This window comes from Rattus norvegicus, chromosome 6, assembly GCF_021556685.1.
Source record: "Rattus norvegicus strain SHRSP/BbbUtx chromosome 6, alternate assembly SHRSP_T2T, whole genome shotgun sequence".
In the NCBI taxonomy this organism is placed as follows: Eukaryota; Metazoa; Chordata; class Mammalia; order Rodentia; family Muridae; genus Rattus; species Rattus norvegicus.
The window spans coordinates 20,808,806-20,833,489 of NC_141539.1; the positions used below are offsets into that span (position 1 = coordinate 20,808,806).

The 24,684-nt window shown below is 41.1% G+C and overlaps 1 protein-coding gene across 2 annotated transcripts in view; it reads left to right on the forward strand.

Annotated features, from left to right (window-relative positions):
• Positions 1-24,684, forward strand: part of Sos1 (SOS Ras/Rac guanine nucleotide exchange factor 1) — an 80,020-nt gene that overhangs the window by 22,880 nt on the left and 32,456 nt on the right. For both annotated transcript variants that reach the window (XM_087553022.1, NM_001100716.1), the window contains 7 exons: positions 879-1,043; positions 2,647-2,856; positions 5,715-5,858; positions 9,500-9,610; positions 9,689-9,787; positions 19,127-19,254; positions 20,001-20,656. In XM_087553022.1, coding sequence (XP_087409148.1) covers positions 879-1,043; positions 2,647-2,856; positions 5,715-5,858; positions 9,500-9,610; positions 9,689-9,787; positions 19,127-19,254; positions 20,001-20,656 — 1,513 coding nt within the window. The remainder of the gene's footprint in view (positions 1-878; positions 1,044-2,646; positions 2,857-5,714; positions 5,859-9,499; positions 9,611-9,688; positions 9,788-19,126; positions 19,255-20,000; positions 20,657-24,684) is intronic.

The following is a 24,684-nucleotide window of genomic DNA, read 5'->3' on the forward strand; positions in this document are numbered from 1 at the left end:
CTGTGATCTTCCTACCTCTGCCTCCAGAGTGCTGGGATTAAAGGTGTGCACTGCTGTGCCCAACTGCCTTGTACTTTCTCCTCTCTTAAGAATTCATCTTCCTGGGGGATGGGGATTTAGCTCAGTGGTAGAGCGCTTGCCTAGGAAGCGCAAGGCCCTGGGTTCGGTCCCCAGCTCCAAAAAAAAAGAACAAAAAAAAAAAAAAAAGAAAAAGAAAGAATTCATCTTCCTTTGGGAGTGTTTAGCTCCACAAAAGAACATATTCTCTATGAAGTATAGTAATAGGATCATTTCATATGCTTAGTAGCATATAGCATGGAGTTCTTTGTATTTATTTTTGTTTTTCATGGGAAGCCAAGAATGTGTCATAAGGTCCCTTGGGAAAGGATAGCAGTATAAGACTCATAGCTATTCCTGGATGCCAGTATTGTGTCACTCTTGCTCCGTATGAAAATTATTTTGTATAGTCTCTTCAGTGCATTTCTACTTAGTAATATACCATTTGCTCCCTACACCAAACTCAGACTTTGCGACTTAGGCCAATTACCTGCACAGTAGTGTGTGCTGCTCCAGTATTGTACACAGCCAGAGACCGTTCTGCTTCCTTTTTTTTAAAGCTTACTTTAATTTGTGTATGTGTGTGTGTTCTATACATATAGGGGTGTGTGGGGTGTGTGTGTGTATGTGTATGTGTGCACACGAGTGCACGTGTATGTGTATTTCTCATGACTGAACCAGTGAAAATTAAATTATTAAATCTTGGTAAGACAGGCTTCAGTGAAAGTTAAGCCAGTTGTGTGTTTTTTTTTTATTTTATAACTGGTATATTAAATTTACTGTATATGATGTTTAAACATGCTTTTCTTTTAATTTTTCAGGAGGTCCTGGGTTATAAAATTGACCACCAGGTTTCTGTTTACATAGTAGCAGTATTAGAATACATTTCTGCAGATATTTTAAAGCTGGTGGGGAATTATGTAAGAAATATACGGCATTATGAAATTACAAAACAAGACATTAAAGTGGCAATGTGTGCTGATAAGGTAGGAGAATCAGCTTCTGTATGTTGTGTTCATAATTTTACTTATGGTTTATTAGATGCTAATGCACTCTTCCGAAAGAATAGAATTGTGTACTGCATCATGTTTGGGGGCAGACTTCTGGGATCTCCTAGCATGCATCCAGGCTGCAACTGTATAGACAGGAGGTAGAGGTGGGTTCGCACTTCAGTGGCTGTTTGGGAAAGAAGATATTTTCAGATGACATTCTACACTTTGCTCACACTCTCACCATTCTGGTGACAGATTCTACTTATGTATGTATTAGTGTTTATTCTTACAGAATAAAGTGAAAAAGATTACCTGTACTTGGCATTTATGATTATAATTGAAAATGAATACAAAATGTTTGCTACTTTGTTTTAAAATGTGTATGTGGGTGCACTTATATTAGTTTATATGTACATGCAGGGATTCAGAGAAGTCAGAACAAGTATCAGATCCCCCTAGAAATGGAGTTACAGAGGGTTTATGGTTCTGGGAACTGAACCCAGGTGCTATGGGCAAGCTGTGAGTGCTTTTAACAGCTGAGTCACCTCGCTGGCCCATTTGCAAAGAGATGTGTTTTTATTTCTGTGGCACATGGGAGGGGGCATTTTGTGTACATGAGCACAGTTGTCTGTGAAGACCAGAAGAGGCACCAGATCTGCTGAAATTATAGGGAATTGTGAACTGCTGACATAGCTTCTGGGGAACTGATACAGTTTTGTTCTTAACCACTCAGCTATCTGTCTAACCTTCCTGCTTGCTACTTTTTATCAGGACTTTTTTTTTTTTTTCTTTTTTTTTTTTCGGAGCTGGGGATCGAACCCAGGGCCTTGCTTGCTAGGCAAGTGCTCTACTGCTGAGCTAAATCTCCAACCCCACCTGCTTGCTACTTTTTAAATGAATCATATATGTAAAATATTTTTGAGTAGCTATCATATATACACACAGAAATGAGATACCGAAAAACATGTATAAAAGGGGACTGGGACATATATTTAATTGGTAAAGTGTGTGCCTAGAATGCATAGAGCCATGGATTTGGTTTCTGGTACTGAGTAAACTGAATGAAATGTGCATGCGAAAGCAGAAGGATCAGCCAGCCTCAGCTACGTAGTGAGTTTATGGCTAGCTTCAGTTTTATGAGGCCACATCGCTAAAGCTTCAAAGTTTTTCAAAAACAGTGCTCCTAAGTTGTTGAGCGATGACTTATCTTGTAGCCTAGGGTAAACTGCACTGCAGTGACAATTTACAAGAGTGGGCAGGGTGCATGTCTGCCTGTCACAATGTTGATGCCCGGTTGCCATGGAGGCCAGAAGAGGGCATCTGATTCCCTAGAACTGGAGTTAAAGAAGACTGTGAGCCACCATGTAGGTGCTGGGAATGAAGCCCAGGTCCTCTGAAGAACATTGATTGTTCTTAGCCTCTGAGCCATCTCTTCTCTACAGGCCAATTCAAAGAATTCTTAGGGCAGTTTATCCTCATCCCCACATACATGGCATGTGTACGTCCCTTGTGAAAGAAAAAGGAATTCCCAGGGCATTTATTTTCAAGTGAGACTACATTTTTATTTGACACTTTTATTTTATCTCTGATTCCATAGGTATTGATGGATATGTTTCATCAAGATGTAGAAGATATAAATATCTTATCTTTAACTGATGAAGAACCTTCCACCTCAGGAGAACAAACTTACTATGATTTGGTAAAAGCATTCATGGCAGAAATTCGACAATATATAAGAGAATTAAATCTAATTATAAAGGTTTTTCGAGAACCCTTTGTCTCTAATTCCAAGTTGTTTTCATCTTATGTAAGTATATTTTATGCTATTTTTGCATGTATTGTTAAATTTCACTTCAAACTTGAACTTACATAATTCATGATTTCTTTTTTTTTTTTTTTTTTTTTTAAGATTTATTTATTTATTATATATAAGTACACTGTCGCTGTCTTCAGATACACCAGAAGAGGGCATCAGACCTCATTACAGATGGTTGTGAGCCACCATGTGGTTGCTGGGAATTGAACTCAGGACCTCTGGAAGAGCAGTCTGGGCTCTTAACCGCTGAGCCATCTCTCCAGCCCCAATTCATGATTTCTAATTTGTCAGTTTTTTAAAGTTGTGGGACACAGTCATCACAAATAAAATATTACAACACTTTCAAGAGCTTAAACATCAGAAATTGAAAGACAAAATCTAAAATAGACTAATTATGTAAGTAAAAATGAAATCACATAATCATTTGTTTCAGGGAATAAAGCCTCTTGTTTAGGTGGAAGATACTTTTGATTCAGTTGACTTATTTGAGTCATTTAATCGATACTTATCAACAGCAGCTGTATTGTTGACTCCATCTCAGATGAGTCAGAAACAATCTTCTCTAGTCAGGGAGAGCTGGAGAGGTGAGGTGAGAGAGTCAGCCCAGCATTAACAGCGGTACTGGTGGGAACACGAAGGGACGGAAAGTCGGACAGGAGATTAGACGCAGGATAGTGCCCATGCTGACTCACCGAACCAAGAGGATGTTCAGTGCTGGGACAGTGCGAGCTTGGGAGCTCCAGCTACTGTGGCGAGGGACTATTAAACCAGAACAGGGAGGGCCTGACAGTACCACCCAGTGACAGAGCACTTGTCTAATCTGCATGTGAAACCCTGGGTTTGTTTCCACCACTACAAAAATTAAATAATTAGATTTTATAAGTTTGTAAATATGCTAAGCACTATTGAGTTAGTTTAAATGTATGAAATGCATGGCATTTAAATGGTTTCATTAAATTTGCTTTTTCAAAAAAGAGCAAAGGAGGGATAAAGATATCTTACACAAAAATCAACAATCAAATTTGCTAAATGACGTTCAGTATCAGAGAGATGCAAATCAAAAGCATAGATACGTCCATACACTTGTTAGAAAGACTTAAAAAGGGATAGTGTCAGATACTGAAAAGAATGTGCAATGACTGCTCATGGATTTATAAAATTTCAGTGTTACTTGTAAGATATAAATTAGTAAAATTGGCTGGTTTTCTAACACACTTCTACATTTTCAAACAATTCTATTAGTTTTTGCCTTAGAAGAAACAAAAACAAAGCCATACAAAGTAGAAGTTTTATTTTATAGCTCAAAACTGGAAATAACTCAGTGCCTACCAATTGTGAAGAGAAACTGTTATTGCTCATACAGTGGAGTAAAGAATGAAGCACTTATGCATACGTTCGCAGAGCCGAACCTCAGGAACATAAGCAGAGAAGCTGGATACACACAACCTGTTTCTACGTAACAGACACTCTGACACAACTGCGGTCTGCTCACAGGAAGTGGACACGTCATGTTCTAGCAGGGAGGATGGTGGGAGCTGATGCAGATGAGACATAAGGGAACTTTTAAAAATGTTTTTTATTTTATTTTATGTGTGGTCGTTTTCCTGTGAAGATCAGAAGAGAGCGCTGGCTCTCCTGGGACTGGAGTTAGTACATGATTAGAGCTGCTGTGTGGGTTCTGGGACCTGAATTCTGGGCTTCTGGGAGAGCAGCCAGAACTCTTAACTGCTGAGCCGTCTCTCCAGTTCCCATAAGGAAATTTTTTAAGACAAAAAAAAAAAAAAAAAAAAAAAAATGTGACTGGTGACTGTGTATGAGATCACAGAGGAATAACTGTAGGCAATCCTACCAAAAGTACATTTAAAGTAGGTATGTCTCACTGCATACAGACCATACCTCACAAGTGACAGAAACAAAAATCACTGATAAAATAGTAATCAACAGGTTTTAAAAGAACAGTATAAAATTATATGGTCTGCAAGAAATGTTGAAGTGACCAGTTTATTAGTGGCAGTATAATAACATTTCATCTGTTTGCACAGAACGTTCCACGTAGCAGATGCCCAGAACAGGGCTCTGGACTGTATACAGAACAATGGGATATACGTCACTTTTGCTGATGATGTGTTTAGCTGTCTTTTGCAGAGGGGACCTTAGTCTAAGTATACTGAAAGCCACTCTGGTAAACACACTTTATAGTGTACTCCCATGGTCCGCACACAGGAAATGTACCTGCTTTATGTATGCTTATGCACTCCTTTCTCCTTATAGTCAACCCTGCTGTTGTAAAGGTACGAAATACTTTCTTGCCTTAGACAATTATTTATACCCCATCCACATTACAGCATCCTCACTCCCAGAAAACCAGTTATTTTATGATATATTAATTAAAGATCGATAGAAAATTACATGGATGTTACACAGAAAGCAGGAATATCACAGTTGAGTAGACAATTAGAATAGTCCTTCATTTTCCCATAACATGTCTGGTAAAATTATGTATCTGGATAGAACTGTACTTTTCTTCCTGTATTTCAACCAAAATGTTATCCCCTCAGATGAATGCAGAGTCAGATAGCAAAGCCCTGCCATTCTGTGTTGAACGCTATTGAGGACTATTAAAGATTAAGACTATTACAGAGTGTGAAGACATTCCACAACAAAACAGTTGGCAGACAGAGAGCTTTCTTAGTTGCATATCACTAAAAAAGGGGATTTTTAAGTATTTTTTACTGTAGGTTATTTAAATAACAGTATGTACATTAAACCTTGATTATAAATTTTTTTTTTACTGAAAAGATATCTTGTTATATAACATGATTGAATTAATATTTCCCTCTCCTCCACAGGATGTAGAAAACATATTTAGTCGTATAGTGGATATCCATGAACTTAGTGTAAAGTTACTGGGCCATATAGAAGACACTGTAGAGATGACAGATGAAGGCAGTCCCCACCCGTTAGTCGGAAGCTGTTTTGAAGACTTAGCAGAAGTAAGTATATCAATTAATATTGTCAATTATGTAGCAAAAGAAGTCTGTCTGAAAGTACATTTGCATTAAAATAGGGTTCATAATTTGTATTTCCAGTTCAAGTCATAGGTAGTTAACTGATAAACATACCATTGCTTCCTTTTCACAGTCAGTCAACATTTATTACTGTTGTCAAGTACAGAAATAGTTATCAAGTGCTACATCCAACCCCTGTGTCTCACTCTGAAACTTTCATACAAAGGCCAAGGCAAGCCCACTGCTGAATGAGAAAAGCTTGGGTGTAGGGTCCCAGTCCTCACATCTACTGATCAGAGCACTGCTGGGTATCACATGTGTATCTCCAGGCAGGTTACTAATAGTTTGCTTCTCTGTATACATTTGTAAAGTAAGAAGAATAACAATAACAAGATTCAATTTTTTTTGTAAAAATTAAGACAATCTCCCTTAAATATTTGGCAAGTTCCCTTTTCATAGTAAAGTAACCAGTATGTGATAGCCGTAGTCTTTAGAATTGAACGATGAAGTGACTGGGAAACTCAGGTCCATGGCACAGACACCAGATCCCATGGTATACTCAAGCCTGGTAACCTCGAGCATTTCCAATGCTCACTGAGTTAGTTATAGTGAGTCATCACTGGTAGTCATGCTGAGGTTTCCCACTCTTGTCTTGCTCTAAAACACATTCAATCTTTTGGGGTAATGGTGCTGGGCTCGTGGGAAAGCAAAGAGAGGAGCCAGGGATGTAGCTCTTGGTAAACTCTCCCCAGGACACATGAGGCCCTCGGCTCAGTTCCCACTTCAACTGGGCATGGTGCACACACCTTGTAACCCTATAACCTTAGCAGTGGGAAAGTGGATGCAGGGCTTTCAGAAGGAGGCTGTCATTCTCAGCTACAGAACAAGTCGGGCCACAGTCTAGAGCTGCGTGAAGCTCTTACAGTTCTGTTCTGTTGCTGTGCTAGAGCACCATGACCAAGAGCTACTTGGGGGAGAAAAGGGTTCATTGGTTTACAGGTGACGGCCTATGGTGGGAAGCAGCAGCTTTGGTTTTCTCCGCTCGCTTTCATCTGTCACTCAGAACTCATGTCCAGCGGTGACATCACCCACCCTGGGCTTGGACCTTCCCTATCAATCACCAATCCAGGCAGTCAGCTGAGGGTTTTTCCTCATATAGGCTCTCTTCCTATGTGATGCAATCTTTTGTCCCAGCACAGAGGTGCTATCTCAGGAAAAAGACAAAACTAGTGCCGTGGTAGAAAGGTCCTGGAGAATTCAGAAGCTGGGAGTAAATACTGCTAGAGGGACAGGGACGGCATAGTACAGCAGAACAGACACGGAGCAGAATGAGACTGGGCTGTCTTACCTGCAGTCAGTAGTTAGCAAATACAAGAAAATATACTAAAATGTTAGGTGAGTTCACTGTTGTTGGCTTAGAGAAAGACCAGCACTCCTGTGCTCTTACACCTGCCGGAACATAGTGCTTGTACAGGTCAAAGGTGCCCCGTCTCAGAAGGGCACAGTGAGCAGTAGGACAGGTGAGACGGCCCCACCCATATAGCACTGTGCAGGCCTGACAGCCTGAGCTGGGTTCCTGGGGGAGTCCCAGCCTTAGAGTTCAATCTCTAGAACTTGTAGAAAGAGAGCTCACCCCAAATGTTGTCCTCTGACCTGTGCACACCAGTACACACATACATGCTTCTGCTGCTGCTGCTGCTGAAATTCAAAAACCTAACTAAATGTATATAAGACTTGTTAAGAAAAAATGTAAACTACTTGGATTGATATGGAATGCACAAGTAAATGGTGATACATACTATGCAGTATTTATGTGGAAAAACTCAAAATTACATTCATGTTAATCATTCACAGAGTAGCCAGAGTACAGCAGGCTGATCTTTAATGTGTACAAATGAGGTGTGGTCCACACCTGTAATCCCAGCACTGAAGCCTGGCGTGTGTTGCAAGTTCTAGCTATCCAATGAGATCCTGTCTAGACTGTCTCACCCACTACCTACCACTCAGAGAAGGAGACGAGAGGAGACAAAGACAGTCTAGAGGAACAGCACATGGAGGAGACTTGCCTCGCTCGTCACACATTTAGATTTATTAAATAGGAATAGCAGGTTGCTGCCAGTATGGATAGACAACGAAGCAGAACGGAACTACAGTGAGCACGTGGCACAGACTGCATTGCTCAGGCAGACAGAACAAATGAATAATTAAATTATGAGTTGAACCAAGATGTAAGGAGGTAGGATAGCCTGACATGGTGTCCAGAGCTTTAGTCTGAAGTGGTCAGATATGGTGTACTATTAACTCCTTCTTAAGTACTTTACAAACAGTATGAAAGGTAATTAATTCATAATTTGTATTATATCTTAAATCACTTGTCTTATTTCTTCCATTGTCTCCTTTCTAGCCATTACAAAGGTGAACACTTGTTAGAGTGTGTGTGTGTGTGTGTGTGTGTGTGTGTGTTGCATGTAGCAGAGGTCGGAGGACAGTTTGTGTAAGTGCTTCTATCCACTCTGTGGGTCCCAGGGATTGAATTAGGTCATCCATCGGCTTGTCAGCGGTGTCTCCTCGTGGGGTGTATGATGGGAAGGGTCTGGTGCTCGTGCTGATCAGTGCCTGCTCTGTACTTCCTCAGCAGTCTCCATGCTCCTTTACGCCTGTAGGAGAGCTTAATGATGACTGGCATGTTAACAATGATGGTTTGGAGGTTCTGTTTGGTTTTGTTTTGCTTTTTGTGCAGTTTGGATTAAGTTACTCTTATGAAAACAATTTTAGATGATAGAAACAGTTCCTTCTGATTTATAAAATATGAAAGTAAATGTCGAACACCAAAAATATTTTTTAGATTTATTTTATGTATTTTGTTTACATGTATCTGTACCATATATGTCTCTGGCCCCCAGACGCCAGAAGAGGGCATCAGATCCCATGGAACTGGAGTTATGAATGGTTGTAAGCCATGGTGTGGGTGCTGGGAACCAAGCCTGGGTCCTTTGCAAGAGCAGTAAGTGTTCTTAGCTGCTGAGCCATTTCTGCAACCCTCCCACTATATCTGAAAAAATAAATATCTAACATCAGGATTCTAAATGCTTGTGTCCTACACAACTATATGTGTGTGTGTGTGTGTGTGTGTGTGTGTGTGTGTGTGTGTGTGTGTGTGTGTGTATGTGTGTGTGTGTGTATAGTTTGTTGCCCAGGTCTGGCTGTGCTGTTTTCTAGGGCTGAGTCAGCCCACTCTTTGGTTCTTTTTTTTTTTTTTTTTTCCAGAGCTGGGGACCGAACCCAGGGCCTTGGGCTTCCTAGGCAAGCGCTCTGCCACTGAGCCAAATCCCCAACCCCGAGTCAGCCCACTCTTAGGACAGCTCCTAGTTCCACTGCAACCTTTGACCAAGAGCAGCATAGCATACCTACATACATACCCTTCTACTCAGAAGAAAGATCCACTAGATTCTTTACTTGAGGATATTAGATTTATTTTGTTAAGATTATAATAGCCATTCAGTTTTTATTTAGAGTCTTTAAAAGGAGTGTGTTTCTGAGGATGTGTTTGTAATTTAATCTTTTGTTTCTGTATGGTGGACCATTCACTATTTATGATCATTTTTACGTCACTGTCTGTTTTTAAGGAACTGGCCTTTGACCCATATGAGTCCTATGCTCGGGATGTTCTGCGGCCCGGATTCCATGAGCGTTTTCTCAGTCAGCTATCAAAGCCTGGGGCAGCACTTTATCTGCAGGTACAGTGATGGCTAAATTAAATTGTACAGTGTTAGCAAAATAAAGTGCAGAAGGTATTCAATCACCTCCTTTTCCAGTCCATAGGTGAAGGCTTCAAAGAGGCCGTTCAGTATGTCCTGCCCCGGCTGCTGCTCGCCCCTGTGTACCACTGTCTGCATTACTTTGAACTTCTGAAGGTAAGAGGACTTGGATTGCTATTTCTAAAGCATTCAGGTGTCACTGTTGCAGATGTATGTGACAGTCATGCTCTAGTCTATATCCGTTTTCTTTGTTTAGCTGAGCGGCAATTTTAAGTAACTTGGAAAGAGCAGCGCCTTTCCTCTGCCACACTTCACTATAAAGCAAGCTGCCCGGTTTTGTTTTGTTTTGACTTTTATCTGCATTGATTTTATGCTGAATTTATTCCTGCGCCGTGAGTTTTTGTCTCCTCAGTTTCCTCTGGCATCTTTTTCTTCTGTGCAACATCCTCCCCTGGCTTTGGAACAATCTGTTCCTTCTCAGTGTGGCAGGGGGAGCCCATGCTGGGTTAATGCGGCCATGAGCTCCGTAGGTTCGTCCTCGCGTCTCAGGTGCCTGTTCACCTGGATGTTCAGTGACAGGGAATCCGCATCTAAACCCTAAGTGCAGCATCACTCTCTGCATGCTAAAGCACGTACAGCAAAAATTCAGCGCTCTTTCTTGGCCACCGTCCCTGTCTCAGCCCCACCGTTCGGCTGGGCGCACCTACTGGCTCCACACAGCTTCTTTAAAGTGACATCCTTCAGGTGTTTGGTGGCTTTGTGAATATGCATACCCTGGATGGCCCTGGCAGTTTCCCGGGTATTCTTAAAGTGAACATGAAGGTTTGAACCTCTTGATTTTCATGATTTTGTGGGGGTTTCTGGGTCAAGAGCATGGCAAACCATCTTCACAGGTCACCTCTGACTGCTTATAGGAAGAGCCCAGTTTTATTTTTAATCATGTGGCCTTTTTGCTTAGATGGGTGATTCTTTGAAAACAACTGTGTATATATGTATCCAAGTCTCCATCTGAAGACCTCAGATGGCAAGATGGTACAGTGCATGGCACTGTCACACAAGACTGACAGCTTAAGCTTGACTCCTGAAGCTCACATCAAGGTGGAGAGAGAGAACCAGTATCACAAAGTTGTTCCTGACCTCCATGTATATGATTGCCCACACATACACACAGTCAAACTCTCACTGCCCCCCACACACATGCACACACACACACACACACACACACACACGGAAACGTAAGGGATAGAGATGGCTTAGCACTTGCTGCTCTTCTGAGGACCTGAGCTGGGTTTCTAATACCGTCCTGGGCAGTTAACAAACTACTGTAAATTCATATTCAGGGAACTTCGGGGCGGGCCTTCCTCTGGCCTCTTTGGGCACCGCACCTGTACACACATGGCATGCAGACACATAATTCAAGATGGTTTTAAAAGAAGAGAGTTAGTTAGGTAACAGAGTTCATCCTTGTCTCAGAAAAATCAGAAAGGCCAGTAAGGTTGTGCTTGCCACCAAACCTAATTACGTGAGTTTGACTTCTGGGACCCGCAGTGTAGAAGGAGAAACTTCTGCAAATTTCCTTTCTTACCTATCTCCATACATGTACATGTAAAAGCAAGCACATACACATGTGCACACACTAAATAAATATTTTTTAAAAAGGAATGCTATTTAAAATTATCTGGGTATGGTGGATCAAACGTATAGTACCAGCACTTGAGCGACTAAGGCAGGTGGATTACCATGAATTTGAGGCCAGGCAAAGCAACACAAAGAATTCTAAGCCAGTCTTAGGGTACAGTGTGAGACCTTGCCTTGGGGAGGCGTAGGGATGATTTGCATTATATAGTGAAGATTTCTTAGGCCCTTAGGACTTAATGTTTTCTACCGTGTGTGTGTGTGTGTGTGTGTGTGTGTGTGTGTGTGTGTGTGTGTGTGTGTGTGTGTGAGTGTGTGTGTGTGAGTGTGTGTGTGAGTATGTGTGCATGTGTGTGTGTGAGTGTGTGTGTGTGAGTGTGTGTGAGTGTGTGAGTGTGTGTGAGTGTGTGAGTGTGTGTGAGTGTCTGTGTGTGTGAGTGTGTGTGAGAGTGTGTGAGTGTGTGTGAGTGTGTGTGAGTGTGTGTGTGATGTGTGTCTGTGTGAGTGTGTGTGTGTGTGTGTGTGAGTGTGTGTGTGTGTGTGTGTGTGTGTGTGTCCCTGGCTCATTCTGTCTTACATTAATTGTAAAGTGAGCAGTTTATGGTACGGTAGTACAGGGAACAGGAGACTGATCCGTCCACGCACACACTGATCTTTTCTCCATTCTGGATTCTTTCAGAATTAATGCACGACTTGTATTTTTATTTATTTGCACGTATCTATACAAGTAAATGTACACCCAAGGCACCCCAGTGTACATGAGGCCAGAGGAAAACTTACAAAGTTGGTTCCCTCCTGCCACCATTGTAGGTCCTGGGGATACACCTTAAACACTTGTGACTGTCAAGCCCTCTGCCAGCCCTACTCCTACTTCAGTTTGTATTTGTTGGTTTGCTGTTCAACCTCCTCTCGTAGGAAGAAATTTCAAGGTATACTACTGTATATGTCTGTGGGTGGTGGTGCATATGTATGCATGACAGAAGTCAGCACTGGCGGACTGAAGAAGTCTTCAGTTATTCACCACCTAGTTTTGTGTAACTGACAGGGTCTTTTATTGAACCTAGAACCTGCCAATTCAGCTAGAATTGCTGGCCAGCCATTTTTAAGGGTCTGCCCATGGCTACCTTGCCAATGCTGAGATTATAGCTGCTTTTTTTTTTTTTTTTTTTTTTTTTTTTAAAGGCAGGGTCTCTGCATCCCTGGATGTCCTGGAACTCAGTATGTACAGTAGGCTGGCCATTAATTCACAGAAATCCACCTGCCTCTGCCCCCCAAGTTCTGGGATTAAAGGCAGGTGTGTAGTGTCTGACTTTTTACGTGGGTGTCTGAACTTAGGTCCTCATTCTTATGCAAGCATTTTACCAACTAAGCCATCTTCCCAGTTGCCTCAGATTCTGTTTTGAGATGCTGGTATCATGACATAATCTAAGTAAATGGAGAACTGATCAATATATACTATTATATTAGAAGGTTTGCAAAATCGTATAGTACAGCAATGCATTTGTAGGGTACTTACGCAAACCACTGAAAAGGTTCTAATGTTCAGTGAACAAAAAGACCACACACACACACACACACACACACACACACACACACACACACACACACACGATTCTTGGTATTCTGTTTTCTTTGGGGAATTGTTATTACTTCCAAATGTCCACCTACACTTAGCAATTCTGGAGGCAGAACTGATTGCATGAGATCGGGGCAGTTGGAACCATAATTTATCTGTGTGTGGAAGGTTCAGAATTTTGTAGACACTGAAGTCTTTCTGTCTGCCGAGTGGCTAGAGAAAAGTCACTGTACTTTTTTTGATCCCTGGTTTCCTTGTTTATAGACTGTTTATTTCACTAGGCAGGATCATCTACCTAAACAGTGCATTTGTAAAGGTTACTTCATGAATGACTATGACATAGACACTTGCCTGTTTTTAGCACTGGAGATGTTTCTTACTGTCTGTGATGCTGGCCACTGACCACACCTCACTCTCCTGCCCACCCACAGCTCTGCTTGGTCTCTGTACTCATTGCCTTTGCTGGTTAGCTTGGGCCCCACCCATCATACCCTCTTGATTCTTCTCACTCCCTTACTGGCAGCACCTCATATTTAACATCAGAAACCCTGTATTCAGCCACAAGTGTCCATCTGCAGGACATCCCCTTCATATCGCTGTCTAGATGCTCCCTGAGGAAATAGAACAAAGCCTTTTTGCCTTTGAGTTCTCATGCCTTGTATAGTACTGGCATTTAAATCGTTTAGTAAATTCTTGTTAAATAATGAGTAACAAAACATTATGAATTCATAGGATGGAATTTTGCTGTTATTTTTGTAATACTGTCAGACAAAGAAATAGAGTAATGTAATGTTTCCTATAGATTGGGGGCAGTAGGAAGAGATTTGTCAATGGGTACAAAACTTGAGTTAGGATTGAAGAAGGAAAGAAGTATTAAACTTTATAGTGTTAATTGAAATGTGATTGAAGTGAATTTAATAAGCTCAGGAAATATTAAATCACATGGAAGTGAACGGTTAATTTTGGGAGCCCTGCCTACCTTTGAGTTAGATTCCTGACATATCTCACCAAGGTAATATAGGAAGATAAAAGAAATAGGCTCTGACTTCATTAGAATTAAGTTTGCTGAAGTTTTGCTTTTTTTTGTAAATTTGTTATTTCAAACCCCTTCTCTCACCAGAAAAAGTGAGCGTGTGTCACACTCCTTGAAAGAGTGAGCATGTGTCACACTCCTTGAAAAGTGGTCTGCTTAGGTCTCACTGCTTAGGTCTGTTTGTGGTGACTAAGACCCTGACTCCTCTGTGAGCTCAGGAAATGTGGCCACCACAGATGAACACAGAGCAGGATGACAACATCACAGCCCACTCTAAAAGCTCAGGGAAAAGCAGCTTGGACAGACCCCTTAGCATTAGCGGTCAGTCACACACTAACAAAGCTTCTCCTGTCTGAGTCCCTGCTGAATTCCTCACAGGATCTGGTCTTTTTCTTATAACAGAGTAATAATACATTCAAGATAAATCCAGCCTAGTGTAGAACATGCTTCCAGAATCTAGGGCCTGGAACAAAGATTAGAATAGCCTTGGCTACAAAGTTGCCTTCAAAATTGGAAAAAAAAAGGGGTTGGGGACTTAGCTCAGCGGTAGAGCGCTTGCCTAGCAAGCGCAAGGCCCTAGGTTCCGTCCCCAGCTCCGAAAAAAAGAAAAAAAAATTGGAAAAAAAAAACCCCCACATATACACACACATGCGTACTACATTCACATGCATATGTGTGTGTATGTCTACACACACATATATGGTGAGTATAGCAAATAATATTGTATAGTTTTGAAAATTGCTGAAAGTAGATTTTTAAGAATTTACATCTGAGAAAAATATTTGGCAGTATACAATTTTAAGTATTTTGTCAAGCACCATATTATATACCATAAACATACATAATTTTTACTTGTCAATTAGAAAGTAAATTTTTTTCAATTAAAAATAATTAACATTTTATCTTTAATCGCGCGTGTGTGTATGTGTGTTATAGGCAGCTGTGAGCAGTGGCTTAGGTGCTGGGAGTTAAACTTGGGTCCTCCGGAAGAACACTATGTCCTTTTAATCAGAGCTATCACTTTGAGCTTAGTTTTTACTGATTTAAATTATTTCCACAGAATTAGACAGTACTTAGACCCTTTTATTATTAGTTAGGACCATTAGAGTTAAATTTCATGAAGTGGAAAAAACTTCCTTGTGTACTTTGTTGTTGTTTTCATCATCGTTGTCTTTTTCGAGACATGTAGTCCTGGCTATCTGGAGCTCTCTGTAGACCAAGCTGGCTTCAAACTCAGAAATCCACCTGCCTCTGCCTCCTGGTGGCTGGGATCAGAGGCCTGCATCGTCATACCTGACTCATTGTGAGCTTTTGAAAAATCATTTGCTCTCATAATGTGTTTTTTTTTTTTTTTCTCTCTTTTTCTTTTTTTAGGAGCTGGGGACCGAACCCAGGGTCTTGCGTTTGCTAGGCAAGCGCTCTACCACTGAGCTAAATCCCCAACCCCATTTTTTCTACATGAAATTTTGTTGGCTTTATTAAACAAATTTAGACTGGATTATTACAACTGAATATAGTGACCAAAATTCTGAGTACTAGGAATTGGTTCAACAAAAAAGTTAAACAACTTTAGTTTCATCCTGGAGAATTACCCTATTCTTTTTGTAGTATGCTAAGTCTATGTAACTTAAGGAAAAGTATGTTTTCTTTCATTTTAAAAATCGGGTTAAAGTCTGTTATCTGTAGCATGTGCACACTGAGGCTGTCTAAGGCTGCTATACCCTGCTGGAAACACTCATTTTCAGTAGTGCCTTCTTTCTGCTCTGGAGGCAGAGAGCAGGAGTTGAGAAGGCTGCGCCACTATCAGGGCTCTCCCGGCCTTCGTGGAGAGCCTCGCTCTGGACGTGGCCTCTGCCTGCTTCGGGTGTGCATCACTTCTCACTCTCCATGTCTGTCAGCGTCTCGCTGCCCTCTCCTTTCTCACACAGTTGAATTTCAGTGGATTTTGGGGTCAGTTGTAATCTAGCATGGTTGCATTTGATTAAAACTGAAAAGACCTCATTTCTAAATAGGTTTTATTTCATTTCAGTTAATTGTGTACATTAGTGAAAAGGTCTGAGGACTGACAGTTATGACTTTTAAGTTCTGGTCTTTCCTGCCTATTCATTTAAGTAAATGGTATTCGTTTTATATTGTGTTGAAGAAAAGTAGCTTCTAGAAATAAAATCATTAATTTACATGTTCCTTCTTTTTTTTTTGGTTCTTTTTTTTTCGGAGCTGGGGACCGAACCCAGGGCCTTGCGCTTCTTAGGTAAGCGCTCTACCACTGAGCCAAATCCCCAGCCCCTACATGTTCCTTCTTTAAAGGGAAGCATTGTAGCTGTTCTCTGTCTTTTGGTTAGCTTGGACTTCATACACTGTGGAGATGGGGAAGGGGGTGTAACTCAGAATGCCTGCTTACTATGATCAGAGTCCAGGCTTCAGTCCCCACCACAGAAACCATCTACAGTTTGTTTTGTGTCAAGTCTACTTCCTGAGATTACTTGTGGGACCGTGCTTTCCCTTGAGGCTCTTTTACAGGCTCTGCATCGCAGAGGCTCCTGGGAGCTGCTCTGTGGTACACGTTGTGCCCTGTGCGTGTGCTATACCTGTCACTACTGCTTTGCCTCTGCTTCCTTCTGTCAGTCAGGGGCCAGGAGCAGATATGAAAAGGCCTTACTCTGTAGCCCAGGCTGCCCTGAAGCTTACTCTGTAGCCTAGCTAGCCTTAAAGTTGCAGTGATCCATCTGCCCCCGACTGCCATGCACTGGATTAGTTATGAGCCACCACACCTTAAGCAGGGACCTCCCCACTGCTTATGTCTAAGGAACCAAAAAGTAATCAAGGGTATGAGTGGCTCCTTTCCTATGAATAGGTGAATTTTATTATCTGGATAGACATAGACATTTTTACTATCATCTCTACAGGGCATACACGTTATTGTGCTTTAGAAAGATTCCTTAGGTGAAGTTCAGTGCACACACGATATAACCTCAGTAGAGTGCGCTTGACGGTAAGTTTATAGTGTTAGTAACAGTTGCTCCAGTGAAATAACGAGACGGCTTCTTTGCTGTCATTTACATAACTGCAGCCACTTTGTTTCTGTGGCCAGAATAAGCCACCTCTTTAATTAGATTTAATTGCTTTACATAATTTCCTAGTTTTAATCAACTTAAATAAACAGAAAAGCATGGCCATACAGAAAGGTTTTTATTGGTTGTGTGATGACCACAGACCTTTAGCCCCAGCACTTGGGAGACGTGCAGTAGATCTCCGAGTTTGAAGTCAACCCAGTCTACATAGTGAGGCTCTGTCTCAAACAAGTCTTTATCACACTGAAATGCCGAACACTGCCTGTCAGCTATGAAAGCAAAAAGAACACTTAAAAGTGTTTCATTGGAAAACTTTATGAGTTCAGAAGCTTTGGGGCTGGAGTAAAGCTATGATACGGCTTTTCTAGCACCATGTTCCATCCCCAGCACTGTATAAATGGTGGCATAAACCTATAATACCAGCACTAGAAAAAGGAAGGCAGGCCTCAGGATTAAGAGTTCAAGGCCAGACAAAGGCATACAAGACCCTGTCTCAGAAAAAAGGAAGGAAGGAAGAAAAGGGAAAAAAATACTTTAGGTTTGTGATTTTTAAAATACTGACAATGAGGCTGGAGAGAGGTCTCAGTGGTTAAAGAGCACTGGCTGCTCTTTCAGAGGACACAGGTTCAGTTCCCAGCACAACATGCAAGCTAGTAACTGTCTGTACCTCTTTGTAGGGGTATGACATCCTCTTCTGGCCTTCAAGGCACATGGTACACAGACATACATGAGGGCAAAATACCCATATACATAAACACAAGCAGTGTTTTTATATACCAATATATTCCATATGCAAAATGTAAGCTAATGATTCAGAAAAGACTGAAACATTTTTTGAATAGAAAATCAGTGCATCCCTAAACATGTTTTTGGTATTAGAGTTTTGTACATTAGGTCTATGTACTGAGTCGGTAATATTAACAGTAACAAAAACAGCAGCCCTAGTGATGGCTCAGTAGGTCAGAGCACTGGCTGCTCTGCCAGAGGACAAGAGTTCAGTTCACAACATCCATGTAGGGTGGGGCGGTTCAGGAACATCTGTAACTCCAGCACCCTCATCTGACCTATGAGGGCACTGTACTCAAATGTAGAAGTCCACACCTACACATGCACACACACACACACACACACACACACACACACACACACTCTATAATCTATAATCAGAACAAAATTCAGAGGGAACAATATCCTCCCTATTGTTAAATCTTGCTCTGTATGTTAATGACTTGAATGTTTCTGGACTTTATATTTTTAAAGACTTTAAAAAAATTTATTCATTTATTTATGTAGGGAGGGGTAAGCAAGGAATGGGGCCGGCACATGTGGGTTCTTAGGATTGACTGAGGCCATCAGGCTGGACTTGCTGCGCAATCTTGCCAGCCCTGAACTTTATTTTTGATTCTATGCGTAAGAGTATCCTTGTGCCCAGAGCCATAGTTAACTCCTCTGGACGTTAGAAACAGCTCTGTGCGGTCTTCTCAGGAGCATGACTGCTGAGCGCACGCACGACACTGCTTATTTCAAGGTTCAGCATGTTCTTTCTACAGTGGCTGGCTCCTCAGACTTTCCACATGGAGAACCTAGTGGCGTGTTAATGTGATTACAGACAGTACTCCTTAGCAGAGAAGTAAAGCCTTCTGAGGCAGGGTCCACTTACAGAGCTCAGGCTGACCTTAGACTCCCAAGCACTAGAGACACGCATGTGCTACCAAACCGTGCAGAAACAATAACAACTGCTTGCTGGTTTTCTTTGAAGACAGCTTCTCGCGTGTCCGCGTCTGCCTCTTCTTCCTGAGTCCAGGGATTACAGGTGTCTGCAACCATGTCTGGACTATATGCTGTCAGAGAATAGAACTCAGGGCCTTACGCATGCTAGGTAACACTAGCAGGCTACATCCTCAGCCTAGAAAAATGCTTCAAACAGATCGAGAGGCTGGAGAGGTTGCTCTTGCACTGGACCCTGGTTCAGCTCTCAACACCCACATAGTGGATCACAGCCACCTGCATTCCAGTTCCAGGGGATCTGACTTATAGGGTGCACTTTCAGACTGCAGGCAAACACTCATAACATAAAATAATACATCTATAGAACACTTAAAATTACTGGAGTAGGGAGAGCTAAATGAGCATTATTTATCCTTCAATAAAGTGAGGTTCTCCTTCTGCCCTTTCCACAGCAGTTAGAAGAAAAGAGCGAAGATCAAGAAGATAAGGAGTGTATGAAACAAGCAATAACAGCCCTGCTTAATGTCCAAAGTGGCATGGAAAAAATTTGCTCCAAAAATCTTGCAAAACGAAGACTGAGGTAAATATTCCCATTTTAAAGTTTCTTCCTTTCTATCCTGAAAGTTGTGGTACAAATTCAGGGGCCTTAGCTTCCCTCCTTGAGTAAACAATAAAGAAAACGGTGTTAGTGACAAGCTTGGTCTCTCAGAGGAAGTGACATCAAAGCCAGGAGAATTTGTTATTGTTTGAAAAACCTTTCATATTTGTGCATTTTCCCTGCTTGCTCCCAGACAAGGCCTCCCGAGGAGCGGCTGGTAAGCTGAAGGGGACAGAGCAGTGTCCCGGGCAGATCTGCCGGCGTCATTGTTATGTCAGAGGCAGGTTCGTAGGCTTGGTTAGTTTGGGGATTGTATAACTCAGACATTGATGCAGGTAGCAGATCTGCTTTCCCCTTGTAACATGTGCTTCTATCTCTGGGTCTTGTGCATTTAAAAACACTTACAATTTGCTTTCATATCTCATTTTTTTTTTACTGTGTTGGGCTACTTTTTTATAGTTATCTTTCTAAGTGTTTAATATTCAAGGCAGAGATAATTGTTTTGTACCTGACTTTATATAGTTCAACATCACTATTCTTTTTATAACTCTGAAAAATTCTGTGCTGTTTTAGCTTTTATAGGTGCGTAATTACATGTATTATTTGGGGAATTAGTAAACACATGTCAGTGATGTTCTAAGTTGTCTTTTACCCTGCCACCTTATCTGCATGAACTCTATATAAAGTCTGTCTTCTGTGTACTAATAGCATCTTTTCCTTTACCCCAGTGAGTCTGCATGTCGGTTTTACAGCCAGCAAATGAAGGGGAAACAACTGGCCATCAAGAAGATGAATGAGATTCAGAAGAACATTGATGGTTGGGAGGGGAAAGACATTGGACAATGCTGCAATGAGTTTATAATGGAAGGAACTCTTACACGTGTAGGAGCCAAACACGAGAGACACATATTTCTCTTCGATGGCTTAATGATTTGCTGTAAATCAAATCATGGGCAGCCAAGACTTCCTGGTGCTAGCAATGCAGAATATCGGCTTAAAGAAAAGTTTTTTATGCGAAAGGTACAGATTAACGATAAGGATGACACCAGTGAATACAAGCACGCTTTCGAAATAATTCTGAAGGATGGAAATAGTGTTATATTTTCTGCCAAGTCAGCTGAAGAGAAGAATAACTGGATGGCAGCCCTGATATCCCTGCAGTACCGCAGCACGCTGGAGAGAATGCTGGACGTTACAATGCTGCAGGAGGAGAAGGAGGAGCACATGAGGCTGCCGAGTGCTGACGTGTACAGGTTTGCAGAGCCCGACTCTGAGGAGAACATTCTGTTTGAAGAGAACGTGCAGCCCAAGGCTGGCATCCCCATCATCAAGGCAGGGACAGTGGTTAAGCTGATTGAGAGGCTCACGTACCACATGTACGCAGGTGAGACTCGGGGGAGGCTGCTTCCTGACTGACTGACTCCACGGGTGGGTCACTGTGCCTGAGGTAGAAAACTAACAGCAAGCAAATCCTTCTCACGTAGAGGAGTCGGCTAAACCTTCACTCTGTTCTCTTTGAAGCTTTTACCTTTTCTATCATATTTACAAAAGAGAAATGGTCACTTGTCTGGTGTTGCCCAGTAAAAAGCAGTAGAAAGAAAACTAAGCATCAATGTGATTGTCTAAAGGTTTCCACCCCTGTATTTTCTTTTCTTATTTTATAACTGGGCTACAGACTAAAACATCAAATATTTACCCATCATCAAAATTGTGCTGGTGGCAGAAACACGTATTTCTTACTCTCCATCCCTCCATCCTTTGGGGAGGCCTGGAGGCCATTCACATTGTCAGTATTTTGTTCTTAATGTTACTGATGCAAACGGTTACCTTAACAGGTTTTAGAGAAAACCTAGAAGGATGCTAGGTAGAATTAAATACAGTGGTTGAGAGGTAAAGGGCATACTACGCCATCTTACATGGTCTGACACATAGTGGGGAGTTTGATAACTGTCATCTCAGAATTGGGGTGGAGCAGATAGCACTGAGCTCACACTTTGCTCTGTCACCTATCAGGCTCCCGTTACATCCCAGAACCATAGTCTTCTTCTCAAACATTAACATCAAATGTATACCACAGTGTGTTGTCAGAAAGCACACACGAAACACTGGATGTGAAAGCTATTTCTGAGTTTAGATGGAAATTTTCAAACTCTTTTCTTTAAAAGAAATGTGTGTTTAAAATTATAATATGGTATTCTTAGATACTAGAATGTGAAATTTAACCTCTATCCCCATTCTTCTCATTTAAATACAGTCCTATTTTTAGGAAGTGTAAGTTTCTGCGGAAAATATTTATTTTCCCGCTTTTAAAATGTCCTCTAAGTGAGTTCTGTTTCCTTTGGAATCTATTCTGGTGCTAGTGAGATTGGCCTTTTAAAAACAGCCATTAGTTTTCCCACTTTGTAAACAGTGTCATTTAACAAGGCCTTCCCTTCAATAACAAGAGCTTCATATGGTTGGAATTACCAAAGGGAGAGCAGGTAAACTTGAGCACTATTTTTTATTAGTGATTTAAAACCACTTTTGAATGTAGCTGCCATTATCTACACATCTCTGGTCTATAAGCCAGAGTTTAGTTTTGTTTAGCTTTTGGACATCGACAGTGTTTTCCAAAGGTGAGTTGTGAGTTCTTACAGTGACTCACTCGGCCTCTCTGACTTACATTTTCAGTGGTCGCGCACAGGGGCTGGGGCACGTTGAGCAGTCTGCGAAGCCTCGTCTGGGGTTCTGGGTTACTATAAACTCTCACCCAGGGACTATAGTCAGGGTGTTTATTACTCAAGAATGAAGAAGTATTAAAATTTTTAAAAGAAAATGGAAGCTGCCCAGTAGTTACATAAAAGGTAAATAGATTACCTTTCTTGTTACATACAAAGCTGTTTAAAGAGCTACAGTCTTTAGTAACTATGAACTAGCTATCCACACAACCATCAGCCTTCCCTACACTGTTTAAAATCAGAACACATAACAGTACTTTGCTATGGTTTTCAAGTAATTTCTCAACAATAAAAGGTCAGGTTGTCTATCCTGCTACGTTGCCTTTGTTTGTAAATCCTTGTGAATTTAAAACCTGTTTGCTTTATCCTCATATGGTTTGCTTAATTTTTATGAAAAGAACAAAGGAAAAATCATACAAGTTCAATTAAAAGAAATGAGCCTGTGGATTGACAGCAGCCCTGCAGTTGCAGGGACTGACTTGGCCCTGAGTAACCTTAGAGTGTTTAGAGTAACTCATCCTATGAATTTTACCTCAGTGCAGCAAGGTGTTCTTTTTTCTATTAAAAATTAAATTTATTAATTACTTATATATTGTAAAATTTACAATTTGCTTCTAAAACATTTCTGTAATTTTTAAGCTACTGTATTTGACAGAAATAATTCATAATTAGCACTTCTAAACTACAACTAACTCACTTGTTTGTTTGTTTATTTTGAATGAGTATACATTAAGGATACTTCAGTAAGGTCGTAAGTTTTATGTGGTCCAGCAGTCTTACTCCTTATGTGTGCAAAGCTACTTTTCTCATGATGTCATCATACATACCTAATGATTTGCACTGCTGTCAATTTTTAGCTTTTGCATAAAGTAATATTTTCCATGGTTTTAATATAACACTTAAATTTCTAGCTTTATACAGTTTTGATGAAGTCCAGTTTACTGAAATTTAATGAGATTGCATTTGTAAAGGTTTTTGTTGCTGTTTTTGTGCACATGTCTGCTCCATGTTTGTATAGTGCTAGAAGTGTGGGAAGAGGGCGTCCGATTGCCCGGGACTTGGGTTACATGGTTGTTAGGCACCGCACCCGGCTCCCTGCAGGAGCAGAGCAGCTGGTGATCTTAACCTCTGCGCCTTCTCTCCAGTCCCTCTCAGAAGTACTGGCTTTTTGCTGTTGTTGGTTTGTTTAATGTATGTGTGTATGTGAGTGCACTGTTGCTGTCTTCAGATACACTAGAGGGCATCAGATCCCATTACAGATGGTTGTGAGCCACCGTGTGCTTGCTGGGAATTGAACTCAGGACCTCTGGAAAAGCAGCCAATGCTCTTAACCACTGAGCCATCTCTCCAGCCTCTAGGGATTAATTTCTTTATTCAGCAAAATATAATTTCTACTCATGTCCCACTGACACTTTCAAACTAAAGTTTTAAAAATTATTTTAATATGATAACACCTTTTAAAAAGTTACACATGATGAATAATAAAAATGGAGTTTTAATTACTCTCATGACAGTTATTCATTTGGGGCAAATGCAGGTATACTACAAAGACATATAGTTTTGTTTTTAATTGAAATAGGGAGTCAGTTCTAAGTATTGTGATGAGCAGATCTGTGTGCAGTTGGGTTCTAATCATCTCTTTTATTTCTGGACATGGAAACCATTCTGTCACTGGCCTATACTCAGCCTCGTTATTTTACTTTACTTTGTTATGTTGTAAAAAAAAAAAAAAAAAAAAAACACCAGGTTTTTCCCTGACAGAGCCCAGTTATTGGGCTATCAGAGTAGTATACTCTGTAAATAATGCTCTCTGGAAGAGTACATGTGTATCATTGTGAGTTAAAGACGGATGCCATACATAGTGATGGCAGTGTGACATAGTCTAATTGATGACTTGTCTTTCATCTCCAGTATTTCAGCACATAGTATTTCTAGTATTTCTAGTTCACCAACTAGATTGAATTTTGGGGCATTCACCCTGAATACTGACAGGAAAATTACTCAGTTGGATTATGTTAAATTTGGCAGTGATATGAAGAGACAGTTTCCTTACCTAGAGTAAGCAGTCACAAAGCAATGTCACAGGGGAAGGAAGGGGAGCAGGAAGCTCGTTTGACAGAGCCGCTGTAGACACCTCACTGCAGCTGGTCATGAGAGGCAGCGACGTGCATAGAGAGGGGGTTGGCGTCCTGGCCATGGAGAGTGGGCGATGACAGTGGGCAAGGATAACAACTAGAACTCTGAGGTGTGCCGAACTGTTTCCTCTCTGTGGGACGCTCCTTTTGTAAAAGATGAATTCAAGATTGCTTCTGATAGATTTATTGCTATCTTTGATATAAAGTGCTCAAAAAGAAATCTACATGAGATTTGGGTCTGTATCTTGCACGAGTTCAGTGTGGGCGTTTAACTTTTAAAGTCTCTGAACAATTTTTGATCTATAGGGCAGTGCTGTTCTATTTTTAAACCTTGGATTTTTTTCAGTGTCTGTGCGTCAGCATAGCGTCTGTTTCCTTTTGTAAGGAATGCAGAGGTGGTTGTTTATAAGTCCTCGCTGAGCAGCTCATTGTTCCCTGAAGTCTGAAATGGCTGTGTAAAAGGAGGGTTATCACATGAGCAGACATCCTGATTAACAGGCTTCCACATGGCAGGTGGGGGAGGGGTGGTCTGCATAATAGCTTTTTAATGTAATAAATAT